The sequence below is a fragment of the Ursus maritimus genome, unplaced genomic scaffold, assembly GCF_017311325.1.
Source record: "Ursus maritimus isolate PB19 unplaced genomic scaffold, ASM1731132v1 scaffold_19, whole genome shotgun sequence".
In the NCBI taxonomy this organism is placed as follows: domain Eukaryota; kingdom Metazoa; phylum Chordata; class Mammalia; order Carnivora; family Ursidae; genus Ursus; species Ursus maritimus.
The window spans coordinates 39061315-39074515 of NW_024424341.1; the positions used below are offsets into that span (position 1 = coordinate 39061315).

General features: G+C 43.7%; 2 protein-coding genes across 3 annotated transcripts in view; one reads left to right on the plus strand and one right to left on the minus strand.

Annotated features, from left to right (window-relative positions):
• Window positions 1-242: 242 nt before the first annotated feature.
• On the plus strand, window positions 243-6459 carry PDCD5 (programmed cell death 5). 2 transcript variants are annotated; one of them, XM_040633690.1, is made up of 6 exons: window positions 248-420; window positions 1308-1345; window positions 4048-4109; window positions 4884-4975; window positions 5895-5966; window positions 6277-6459. In XM_040633690.1, exons 1-6 carry the CDS (start codon window positions 355-357, stop codon window positions 6322-6324), a joined length of 378 nt encoding a protein of 125 aa, XP_040489624.1. In that variant the 5' UTR covers window positions 248-354; the 3' UTR covers window positions 6325-6459. The 2 variants fall into 2 exon arrangements, with proteins under 2 accessions (XP_040489625.1, XP_040489624.1); XM_040633691.1 differs by lacking the exon at window positions 6277-6459 and having other exon boundaries at window positions 243-420; window positions 5403-5939.
• A 2244-nt stretch (window positions 6460-8703) lies between these two features.
• Window positions 8704-13201, minus strand: part of ANKRD27 (ankyrin repeat domain 27) — a 47967-nt gene continuing 43469 nt past the window's right edge. The window contains exons 26-29 of the mRNA XM_040633692.1: window positions 12410-12518; window positions 11339-11417; window positions 11079-11151; window positions 8704-10056 (exon numbers count right to left, since the gene is read on the minus strand). Of these exons, the coding sequence (XP_040489626.1) occupies window positions 9820-10056; window positions 11079-11151; window positions 11339-11417; window positions 12410-12518 (498 nt within the window). The 3' untranslated portion in view covers window positions 8704-9819. The remainder of the gene's footprint in view (window positions 10057-11078; window positions 11152-11338; window positions 11418-12409; window positions 12519-13201) is intronic.

Genomic DNA, 13201 nt, shown 5'->3' on the forward strand with positions numbered 1-13201 from the left:
TCGGCAGATTTTACCTATTATTATACTTGTTGATGACGGCCTGTTTTTACATTACTATCCTTTCCCTCTCACAGTGCGGCTTGTGCCCGGCGGGGACGAGGAAGTGGGACTCGAGTCGCGAAGGATCGGCCCGGGTTCCGCCCCGGGCGGCCAGCGCCGCCCCACAGCCTGCGATCGCGCAATCGGGCCTCTCCCGGAGCCCTGGCTGAGGCGGGCGGCGCGGCTCCGGGCTGGATTGGTGATGCCTGGGCGCTGCGCGCGCCTGCGCAGTGGGGAGGGTTGTGCGTGCGCCTGGGCGCTGCGGGAGAGCCCTCGGAGTGTGGTCGCGGCTGCTCGACCCTGGACTGCCGCACCATGGCTGAGGAGGAGCTGGAGGCGTTGAGGAAGCAGAGGCTGTCCGAACTGCAGGCGAAGCACGGGGTGAGTACGCCCGTCCCCGCGGGGCCGGTACCCACTGGGCGCCGCCCTCGCCCGGGGTGAAGGGCGCGGCCCCAGGCAGAGGCTCGGGACGCCGCGGCTGGAGTTCGCCCCGTGGGCCCAGGACCCCGCCGCTGTCCCCGACTCCGGCCTCTGCTCTTCCGGGCGCGTGGGCGCTGGGCCGCCAGGCAGCCAGCAGACCGCGTGCGGCTCCGGGGCGGGCCGGCGCTGGGCCTCCCCGGGCCGGCGTCTCTCCGGAGCGGAATGCTCAGCCCCTCGGCTCCCTCGGTCCCCTTAGCTTCGGGTCTAGCCGGCTCCGACTGCTTTCCCGTCGAACTGTTTTCTAGAATTCGGGTGTTCTGACCCAAGTAGGCGACGTTGTTAAAGGGTGTGCTGTGTGCCAGGTGCTGCGGGTCCAGAGAGGAACATCCTGACGGAATCGATGGTCCCGGGGAGGAGCCACACACTAAAACGCGAATCCCATAGATAAAGTGCTCAAGTTAATGACTTTGCCTTGCGAGGAGGGGACCACCGGACTAGGGCTGGAGCGGGGCGGTCTCCCGAGTCAATCAGCGTCTCCAGAACCGAAGCAAATTCTAGTATCCAGAAATTATTCTTCTTACACTACGGTTTCGTAGTATAGAGACTCCCCTCCCTCATGGTGGTTTGTATAAAACATTCCACTAGACTGTGATTTTAGAAGCTTATCAAAACCTTGTAGTAAGTTGAAACTATCCCACTGATTTCTGTGAGGCCCAGCTTTTAATTATTTCTTAATAATTTGATCTCTACCGCTGCAGGAGCCTATTAAGTATCAGAAACAAGAAAGTCGTTCCTACTTTTTTCTTAAGTGAAATTACTCGACTAAAAGATACGATTTTTTCCCCCAGGATCCTGGCGATGCAGCACAACAGGAAGCAAAGCACAGGTATGGGCAGGAGCTCTGAACGCTTTGAGGGGTGGTTTCACCAAATTGTTTCTTTAGTTTAGTTATTTTAATAGGCGTGTGAATTTAAGATTTTTCCCCGGCGTAGATTTTTCCGTAAGTAATCAGGGTAGTTTCATTATTAGTTAATTAAAGAAATGTGGAACTCCACATTCTTACCTGGTATTAAAATTGCTGGTTGATGTTTGCCTCTCTACTAAACTGTGATTACCTTAAAAGGAGCCTCATAATAGGACGACCTCATAGGGATGTTGTGAGGATTACATGGGGACAGTGCCTCACATTTAGTAAATGCTCTATCCACATTAACTGTTATACTGTTCTTACTGCTGTTTTATTCCCAGCACATGGCAGGGCATCTCATACCTGGCAGGTTTATTGAATGAAGACCTAGTTATCTCACCATGCTACCTTTTCTTTTTTCTGTGATTTTTTAAAATAAGACCTAAAATTTACATAATAATTTTTTTTTAAAGATTTTATTTATTTATATGACAGAGAGACAGTCAGCGAGAGAGGGAACACAGCAGGGGAGTGGGAGAGGAAGAAGCAGGCTCCCAGCGGAGGAGCCCAATGTGGGACTCGATCCCGGAATGCCAGGATCACGCCCTGAGCAGAAGGCAGACGCTTAACGACAGCGCTACCCAGGCCCCCCCTACATAATAATTTTTTTAAGTGTGAAGTTCATTTGTTACCTATATTCTCATTATTATGTAACAGATCTCTAGAACTTTTCCATCTTGCAAAACTGAAACTTACTGAACAACACATTTTCTCCTCTCCACATCATGCTGCCATTTAAATTCATTCATTCAGCAAATATATATATATTTTTAAGATATATTTATTTATTTTAGAGAGAGTGCATTCGAGTGAGGGGTGGGGCAGAGGGAGAGAATCCCAGGGAGACTCCCCAGTGAACTTGGAGCCCCACTTGGGCTCCAGATACCATGACCCCAAGATTATGACCTGAGCCAAAATCAAGAGTCAGATGCTCAGCTTACTGAACCACCAAGGCACCCCCATTCAGCAGATATTCATTGAGCACTAGGTCTGGGTCAGGCCTGTGTTGGATCTACAGAAGTAGGCAAGGCAGAGAAGGTTCCGTCCTTACGTGGCTTGTTAGTGGTAGAAGAAAGATGGTGCTAAAAAGAAAATAAAACTACATGAATTTCATTGATTCTAAGATGTACATTTTTTTACATTTTAACATAGATTAGGATGGGTCTCATAACTGATCACTCTTGTCCTGGATTCTTCCAGAGAAGATTTATTTTTGTTTCTGCCATCACTTGGATACATTTCTAACCTGAGTTGTTTTAAAATTAAATTCTGTGCCTGAGATTCCACTTCCCGAAGCAGTGTAAATTCAGATAGCAAGCCTGTAAGACTAAAGCTTGAAGTTCAGACTCGCAGAGGAACTTTTTTCTTCTTCCACTCGGGGCCAAGGCTGATGCATGCATCCTTCCTTACTGTCCCTTTCTGTGTGGCCAGTTTATTTTTTGTTTACCTTGTGCTGTGGGTGTTACTCTTTGATGCCCCAGCTTTGAGTAGGGGTCTCCTATTAGACTCATCTAGGGTGTTTGTTGTTGTTCTTAGAGGTATATAAAACTGGTGCATCTTAAAACCGATGGCATCTTAGATTCAGTGAAATACAGTAACAGCAGTTCACAGCAGGGTTGAAGTACTCAGGAGCGATAACGAAAAGGCCTGTGGAAGTGAGCGGTAAACTGTGTTCCTAGACCTCCTTAGGTAGTAGTGGTTAGTAGGTATAGCCAGCCCCAGCTCCCCTTCTGATTCAGCCAGAAGATCTGGTTTTGTCTGTGTTGTGTATTAAGTTCCCTAAAGGACTTCATTTGGGGGAGAAATCTTCAAACTTAAAGTTTGAAACCACTGTCCTATGAACCTGAACTAGTTGCAAAGATAGTTGCAGTGTTATAATTTCACTCCCTCTGCCCACTCAAAAAGTGGAATTGAGAGTCTTGAAACATGGGGCTCAGGGGAACCTGGGTGGCTCAGTTGGTTAAGTGTCCAGCTCTTGGTTTCGGCTCAGGTCATGATCTCATGGGTTGTGAGATCACTCCGCGCTCAGCAAGGAGTCTACATGAAGATTTTCTCCCTTTTCTTCTGCCCCTCCCCCCACTTAGGCGCACAAGCCAATGTGTGTGCGTGCTCTCTCTCTCTCTCAAATCTTTAAAAAAAAAAAGAAAGAAAGAAAGAAAAGAAACATGGGCCTGGTTCTAGCTTGGCCATGATTACCCATGTCCCCGTAACATATCCTCCCTAGGTCTCAGCTTTCTTCTCTCAAAATACCAGACAGATTAATCGTTTGGTCCTTTAATTGCTTGGAACCTCACTAGAAATTCCTAGAACCTCTGTGTACGTAATAAATGTTGGTAATGGTGGTTAAACTAAAACTCCACCCTGACTTATGAAAATGTAAAGTTTTACCTTCCAGCCTGGTAGGTTTACACCCACATAAAATAAAGCCAGCTTCTGAGGGCAGGGATGGCCTCTTCTACTTGACTGTGGGTGCTGCCGCCCGCCTAGCGCCTGCTATGGCGCAGTCTGTGCCCGCGGCAGGCCTCCATCTTGGGAAACCTATTGAGTGAGTTCCATTTTTGTATGTTCAGTAGGAATGCTGACAGCATAGTTCTAATTTTGCTGACCTGTTTTTGTTGTAGGGAAGCAGAAATGAGAAACAGTATCTTAGCCCAAGTCCTGGATCAGTCAGCCCGGGCCCGTTGTAAGCATCTTTAGTTTCCTTTAAGTTATTTCCATAACATTGACTTGAGTTAGTTGAATAGGGAAAGAGACGTGAAATCATTGCTAATTCTGGATTAAATATTTAACCTAAAAACAATACAGATAATACTGTAAGAAATGTGAAGTTTATAAATCTAAAGAAATGCATTTAAATCGTTATTAAAAATACCAGCTCAGTTCTCTGTTACCAAGGAGATGATCTCCAAGTGCACGAGGGAAGATTTACAGGAAGCAACTCTTAAATCGAGTCAGTCACAAAATGTGGCTGGTGGGTGATGGGGACTTGGGGGGAGTTACTGTCTCTGTTCATGTGTATGTTCATAATTCTTCATAATAAATACCAAAACAGTGTAGAAAAAAATAATAAAATAAGCCAATCGGGATGAACTAGTATTTTTTGTATTGTAACTTGAAGTCCAGCTTCGAAGCAGCCTTAGGTGGATCATCACAAGTATATACGTGTAGTAGTAGAAAAATTGTGTTCCAGAGGGCAGTCATTTTTTAAAAAACCATCAGGCTTAGAATCCCAGGACCCAAGTTTTATCTTGGCTCTCCCACTACCTCTGTGTGGCTTTGACTGAGTGACATGGCTGAATTTCAGTCTCCGCTTTTTAGGAGGGGTAATAGTACCATCTGCCCCACCTACCTACCTTGCTAGTCTCAAGACATGTCTGTGAAGTGCTTTGGAAATGTCAGTGCATAGTTTTAAGTTCTATAAGTGCATTTAGTTCTGACTCCTTCTTTTTGTTTTCAGTAAGTAACTTAGCACTTGTAAAGCCCGAAAAATCTAAAGCAGTAGAGAATTACCTCATACAGATGGCAAGATATGGACAACTAAGTGGGAAGGTAAGCTTGGACTGCCTTGAGGCAATTTTACCTATTCTTACCTAACTTATCAAAAAATACCTTCAAAAGGTCAATTTTCAGAACGGTTATAGAAATTCTTACTATTTCAATGAGGCAATTTATAAAGGAGAAGTGTAGTATCTGCCATAAATCCTAAAAGATAACTGTCTTTCCTAAAATCCTCTGCTGCTTACCTTTACCAGTGTTGCTGTGGAACCTTGATGTGTGTGTGACCCAGTGACTCTTAGGGTCAGCATCTAATTGCTTCTACATTGGAAACAGTTTTGTCAATGATGCCAATTAAATACTACCAATGTAGGTAGAAGTTAAGCTTTTTTGCAAATGAGGAGGTGCTCAAATTTCTGGTTATTTGCACTGCTGTAATGTCACGATGAGTATATTCAGGTGAGCCTGACCTTCCTTCAAGATCCAGATGAGCCCCACCTGCACTGGAAACCACCTGCTGCCACCACAGCCTGCGGGAATCAGTCCTGCCCTGAACCCCTTACACTAAGAGCATGTGTGGAAGAGACAACGACTGGTTCATCTTTTTTGAGTGACCTCCCTCCTGCATTTAAGCTGCTCAGGGGCAGAGGCAATGTGTCTCTGTCCCTGACCCTTAACACAGTGGTGTAGGTCATTGTCCTTGTCGGCTAGTGGTGATAAAGGTGTTCTTAAACAATGTTAACTTTGCATTTTTCTGAGAAAGCTAATTTTGATGGCAACTTACCCCTCTCCTCAAATGAGGCTAGTGGAGCAAAATTCTTTTGGAACTTAAACCAAGAGTTAGAACCTCCCGTCTTACCTTTTCTTCCCTCTTGACCTCTGCCCCCACATCCCAGAAAAATTAAACCATTCAGTCTACTGAGGTAAACTCTTTGTTTAAAAAAAGTACTGTTTTTCTTTCTGGTTATCCTAGGTATCAGAACAAGGTTTAATAGAAATCCTTGAAAAAGTAAGCCAACAAACAGAAAAGAAAACCACAGTTAAAGTAAGTGTCCCCAAATGCTCATGGCAAAAGAAAAAGATTGCTATTTTAAGTGATAAGTGTTAAATATACATCTACGTAGCAAAATGTGTTTCAGCCTATAGACCTTTGCATTTTGTAAGAGGTGAAAGTTTGGGGAGAAAGGTTGCACATGCTGAGGGGTCTGTCGTTCCCCTCCCCCCATAGACCTAAAACACTAAGCTGTTTTAAAGACTAGTGTCTTGCTGTAGCAGGTAGACCTTGTTCTCAGAAAGTCTGAGTTATACCTTATTAAACATGTTATGACCCTCATTTAATTTCCCCCTCCTCCCAGTTCAACAGAAGAAAAGTCATGGACTCTGATGAAGAGGACGATTATTGAAATTTAAGATGTTTAGAGACTGGAACTTAATGGAACAGTTCTAGGACAGATAATACTGGGTAGAAGTGAAGATCTGATTGTTTACTTTGTTTATTGTCTATATGCCTTTTAAAAAAATAAACTTGTTATGCAAAATAAAACAATTTGGGCAAAGTTATTTTTGTACCATAGCTGAATGAACAGAAGATCTGCATTTTGAAATTTTTCTTTCCTTCCAAAAGTTTTGAAACGTGTAGCAGCATGAATACATCCTTTGTCACTGTGACGTTAGCGTTAGGTAGGAAAATGGCCTTTGCAGAAATAGAAGCCAGCTTACTCTTCAGTAAGAAGAAAACAGCATCCAGTAACATCATGGTAGTTAAAACCCACGGATTAAGAGGAATCAACTTTAATTTATCTAATACTTAATGTCTAATATTTCCTTGTTTCTGAAACCAGGTAAACTATTTTTCTTCCTGAAGGTGTTTATATTTAATGTAAGAAAATTCCTAGCTTTGGTTTCATTTATAATATGCTTTACAAAGGCATTGGGACCAAATGTTCTGACAAATATCACCCTACGCAAGACAGTCTGTAACTAGAGTGATACTTGCATTGCAGAAGATTACCACAGTAACTGGGAGATACTGGTAGTAATACTTCAACAGTAACAAACATGTTGGTAAGAGAAGTGCCTTCTAATGATTAAAATCCAGCTGAGACAGTTCAGCAGTTAAACATTTTGGTAGAAATATTCTGAGTTCTTCACTGATAAAATTGCAGGTAACTTAAATGGCATCTCCTCCATTGCGCTTTCCTCCCACTAGGTGTTGAAACTTGTGAGTAAATTGACCTGTCAGGTGAGCTGTTCCGTGTAACCTTCCAGAAGTTCCAGCCCAGGAGGAAGTCCGTAACATTTTATGAGGTGAACAGATTAGTAGCAGGAGAGTAACAGGAAAAGTGGTTTACAATCCCAATCTCTGTTTTAGCTAGCATACTGCTGATCCATGTTTAAACTGTGCTGTTTTTGAGGCTTGAAATTTGGAACTGCGGCCCACGAAGAAAGTCAGTGTTGGGGCATCTAATATTCCCAAATAAAGGAACTAGTAGAACTGTTACCATCAATTCTTTTTTAAGGGAACAGAATTAAATAGTCAAACTTAAGTTTCCCTCAGGGATTTTTAAAAAAACATCCCTATTACAGGTGAACTTTGCTTGAACTTTACTTTAGGTCTCATTTACATTAAAAACGCTGGAGGGAGACTAAAGGAATCTTTGCAAGTTTTGTCACATGCTTCCTTCTACAGAATAACCACTGTCCCAACGGCAGATACCTATGTGAATGTGTTTAAACTATCAAACCCCTGTCCTGTCCTCCAGAGACACTTGAGAATGGAAAGTGGTTCTGCACACACACAAGTTCTGGAAGGCAGAAAGGGGGTGGGGTACATTTTGGCCTAGGAAATGGGGAGCGGTTATTCTTTCTAATTTAACTGACAGTACTTTGAATTCAAACCATTCTTAAACAGAATAGAAATGTGGGCATTACCAAGTTCTGAGTTGTCAAATCAAGTTTAGTTTTTAAGTGGGAAAGCAAGTGGAAAAAAACAAGTGTTTTTAAAAATAATCGCAGTGGTCACTTCGGGTAGCTCACCCTGCTGATTACCAGAGTAGCTCGAGAAGCAGCTTCTCCCCTAACACTGTCTCAATCAAGGTATTTATATCTCCAGAAGAACACACCACACTGGAAACCGCCAATTCACATGACCCCGCCAAGCAGGCCTTGACCGCGGCTCTGATAGTGCAGGCAAATCAGCCCCCTTCTTTCTCTGAATCTGTTCCCTCACTTGACAATTCTACCAATCAGGGCAATTGTTAGAATTAAATAGGAGTATACACAAAAGTTTTCAAAATTATATTGCACCACCCCCAAAATTAGATGATACCAGCTGTGCGCATTTGCGAAGTTGGCTGTGCTGATAAGTTTCTTAATTAGGGTGGCAGCAAACCACAACAACTTGCCAATAAGGTGGTTTTGTTTTAAAACTGGGAAAAGGAGGAAAAATAAGTCAGAACAAATTTACAAAGCAACAGTGCTTATTTCCTGTTTGGGCTAAGAAGCTGTATTCCACTCATTTTTGTTCTGATTTTTTTTAAAAACATTTTTGTGGGCCCTAGTTATTGCAGCTACTAGATTAAGTCAGGCCTAAGCAGGTGAATGGATAATGGTCTGCTCTGAAAGATCCAGTTTACATATTTAAGTGACATCAGCAACTGAAAAATGTATATCTACCCAGTGGGGGAAGGATCTTTCCATACACAGAGCACAGCAGACAGGCTGAGAAACACCTCTCTCTCCAGAGCAAGGCATTAACTAAAGAAGTGTACCATGACACGCTCAAGAATCATAAAGTTTACTGTTTCTTTCCCATCATTTGGCACATATCCAAGGCACATTAGAAAATTAGAAATCATAAATTACTTTGTAGAAAAATAATCAGTCCCTCCCTTCTATACACAAGTATTTCCAAGAACATGCACAAAGCCACTTCCGTGTTACAAAGTTATTTGAAAATGTACTCAGGACAAACCCATGTTTGCGGCTGTAGACCAATTAGTAACATAAAAAAATAAGAGTATAATCTCTAGAAATTTATAAAAAGGAATAAATGGCAATAAATGCTAACTGAAAGTAACTCTCACCTGGTTTGTGCTGTAAGTTTTGAATCTGAATCAAAAGACTAAGAAAAGATGTGCCAAATCTCGTTCAGTAACCATCCGTCAGGTGTGACATCTAAGGGAGGTTTTTAACGGAAGGGGATGTGTCTCGAGAGACACAGATACAGGTGCGTATGTGCAGTGATCAAATATCTGTACTTACTTTGTTGGAAGAAAAATTATACCCAACTTTTCCCACATACATAGTGTAGAATAGGTCCTAAATGTCCTTTTCACTAAAATGAACATCACAACAGCATGTAGGCATCTTTGGGTTCAAGTGTTGCTTTGCAAAGGAACATTTTCCAGTCCTCTTTTCCTTGTTCCCATGTGTCGCTTCTGCCTGGCCTCCGTGGTACCATGAAACCTAAATTGCTTCTCTTCAGCTGATCCCAGACGGAGGAATTCTTTCAGCCTGTGGTTTGCTAATTTGTGCACATCACAGGTTAGCACCCTTCATTCGGAGGCAGTCAGAATCTGGTCCTGAAACCTGGCACAGTAGCCAGGGAACTCCTGCTACGTCAGAAGGAACGTGCGCCTGGCCTTAAGGATCTAGACACCGTTGGAATCGGTGTGTGTCCTTTTCCAGTGCACGCACGAGCTGTGGAGAGGAAGGACACGGTGATCGTTTTCTTGGTCGCATTCTTTCCCTCAGCCACAGAACAGCTTTCAGGAACTTTCTGTTTTTCTCACAAATCCAACAGAAAGTACATCTTGGTTCTCAGCTGTGTTTCTGCCTGGCACCTCCTTGCCGAGGACTCACTTCTTGGCAGCCGACGTAACAACTGCTTATCACTGCTAAGACTGGGACGTGACATTAGTCTCTTGGGAAGTGGCTGGGTGGCCGGCAGTCCCTGCGCTCTTGGATACGACGGTGTCCTCGACTGTGTGTCTGCGCAGCATCCGCCTGTTCGCAGGAACACTCGGTTTCGGTGCAGGCCCCTCGGGCTGACTGCCGTTCCCTGTGTCAGCACTCTCAGGTCTGCTCTGGTCTGGCAGGTGGTTCTGTTTCCCTGTGACTCTTTGCCTCCCTGGCTGAAGAAACGGTACAATTCAGGCAGTTCATTCGCACTGCACTTTAAACAAGAACCCTACAAGAACAGCGCTCTGGGGGGCTGCTTGTCACCCCATGTGCTTGGTACTTTCTGGGCATCATCTCAGCTCTGACATCCCCGTGGGAACAGTATGACGTGTGTGTACTCCATGCGTCAGACACAACGTCAGTGCTTTACCTGCTTACACGTTTAATCTTTATAACTCTAACAAGGGTATACCAATTGCTGTCCCCATTTATAGCTGAGGACACAGGATCAGCAAAGGGAAGCAACCTGCGTGAAGTCCCATAGCGCACAAGGGAAAAACGTTTGATTTCAGAGTTTGCGGGTTTCCCATGCAGCAGCACGTCTGTTAGCAAAGTCACGGAAGGTTACATAGGAGACTGAAGTTAGTCACGTTAACAAACATCGCTTTAATTCTCTACAACAAAGATTTAGAACTTCTGTATCTTTGCTTCAGCAAGCCTACGCCACACAAGCTGTAAAGTCTGCTTCTCATCAACGGTCACATATTTGCAAAGAGCAGTAAGAAAAGTCACGTTTCTGAGAAGAGTCACCTGATAGTACGACAGAACGTAAAGCAAGCGTCTCTTTATCACTGAGTAAGTAGTGCTGTAGGAAGACGGCCACGTGCAGAATTGTCCATGGGAGCAGCTCGAGACCACATCTGGAGAAGTCTTTTACCCATCTCTATATAAACTTGGTTTCTTCCTGACATCAGTGATTCACACACTAGTGGCAGCGGAGCTATTTCACCAAGTATACGCACCACGAGCCACAACATCTCTCCACGCGTACCCCTATTTCCCATTTTCCCCTCACTCTCCTTTTTCAATAAACGAAGTCTGTACTCTGGGCTGTCCCGTTAACGAAATCATCTTAATTCTTACAATCTCTTGCAAAGAAGGGAATCATGAAATGAGAAATGTGGTCACTGTGGATTCGTTTTGGAAAAGCCAGACTTTAAGAAATATGACGACAAGCCAGCATTGAATAACTCACCTCACGCAAAGAGTCTTCAGTAAAATTAGGGACACTCCTATCTCTTGCCATAATTTCCCTTGAAGTCCTTCCCCTGAAACGTGAAACAAAGTGACATCAGTGTCTGAAATAGTGGTGTGAGACACTCTGGTTGGCCACGAGGTGGCAGCATTTGATGAGTGCAGATTTCCTCTAACCCACTGAAGGGGCACATACCTGGCTTGAGTTGTAGGTAAAGGTGGGGTCAAAGGCACAGAAATCAACTCAAATTTTATACTCACTTAAACTGGCCACCTGAGTGGACAAAGTAAAACTGTCTTGTAAAAGGTTCGTCTGGTAGATCATACATTTTTGAGTTCCCTGTAAATAAAAAAAAGATAAACATCTGAAAACTTCCAAAGTAGTTCAAGAATTGTTTTAAAGTTATAGCCTAGATGCAACATTTTAATTTCCTTAGTTTAACAAAATTAGAAAATGAAGCACTGCTATTTGCTTAAAGAAACATACTAGTAACTATTTATTACTGTGTGAACCCCCATGGAAAGGGAAGATACGTCCTTGTTAATACACAGATATTCTCCAGCTACAGGCAACTGCGGTGAGACAGCCTCAGGATTATCGAGATGGAACCGGGCTTATTCACAATTTGTACTACAAACTAATTTTAATTAAAAAAAAAAAAAAAAAAGTAGAGGGGCACCTGGCTGCCTTAGTCGGTGGTAAAGGGTAAGACTCTTGATCTCAATTGGGCTTGCGAGTTTGAGACCCATGTTGGGTGTAGAGATTGCTTTAAAAAAAAAAAAAAATCTTAAAAAAAATAAAGAATAGAGGATGGGCCCTAACTAGACTATAACAACTGGAAAAAAAAAAAAAAAAGGAAAAGAAAATACTTCGGCCCTAACCATGTTTGGCAACTACTGTTCTAATTACCAACAATCTCTGTATACCTGTAAATAAAATAAATAAAATAAGAAATAAAAAACCTTTAAAGTTAGCAGGAAACGCTGCGCCCCAGATGTCTAGGAAATGCTTAGAAAAAGGCCTGGGTCTGGGCCATGCGCATGCAGGAATCTCCCAGAGGCTGCTGCTCCTCTCCAGTTGCCAGGGGAGGCCTGAGCCCTCAAGGAGAGGCTGGGAGTGGCCACCTGACTGCCTTAGGAAGCGTCATCCCGATCAACCAGAAAACCAGCAGCACAACAAGCGAGGCTGTGCATACGTTCCTTTGGGGCCCCCATCCCGCCCCCAGTCATGAATATAATGACATTCCACATTCACGGTTAAATGAACACCAGCAACTACTCGTGAATTTCCAAATATGCCCACGTTGAGAATTAGAGAATGTAAATTCTTACATTTTTTCCTGATCTTCACAGTAACATACTCCTTGTCTGTTTCACCAACATCGTCCACTGAGGCCACACAGCTTGGTACTACCTGAAGTAATTCCATTATCTTTGAATTCTACAATTTGAAAGGGTAAAGGTAACAGTTAATATTTTTAATTCTTAGAAGGTTACTGCCTGTTTTGGATCTGTCAGTATTGGTACGGCTGGGCAGGAAGCTAAGCAGCAGCTACGGGCGAAGCTGACACCGTAGAGCCTTGCGGGGAGAGCAGCCCTGCCCTTGGAGCCTGGCTCGGCCTCTACTAGGGAATCCGGGCCAGGTACTTAGCTGCCCTGTGCGATGGGGCTGACGAGAATGGGATCTCTTACTGCACAGTTATCGTGGGGTTATCGAGGGCCAACACATAGAAAGTACTCGATAAAAAACACTCACCCTTACCCATTTGAGAAAGTGCTCACAGAAGGTTTAAAATATTTTGATTCTGTTAGGAAATGTCACTGAAAATTAATGTGATAAGTCTATGAGTACATTGGGTTCATGGTGACTTTTACATGACACCAGAGTCATTTAATAGCCTACCAGCTGTCTACCGGGAGTCGAAAACAAAAAGACTCAATGTGAAAATGGGGACAGTAGAGAGCTTTCTGTCTACTAGAGAGGAGGCCTTCTCCTGACCAGTGCCCTGTGCAAACACCCACAGCACAGAAAGGAGGGGTGAACTGGTCAGCACAGTTCCCCTTACAGGGAGAATAACTCCGGGAGACTTAGAACAACTGAACGAACATTCTCCATCGTGCTAA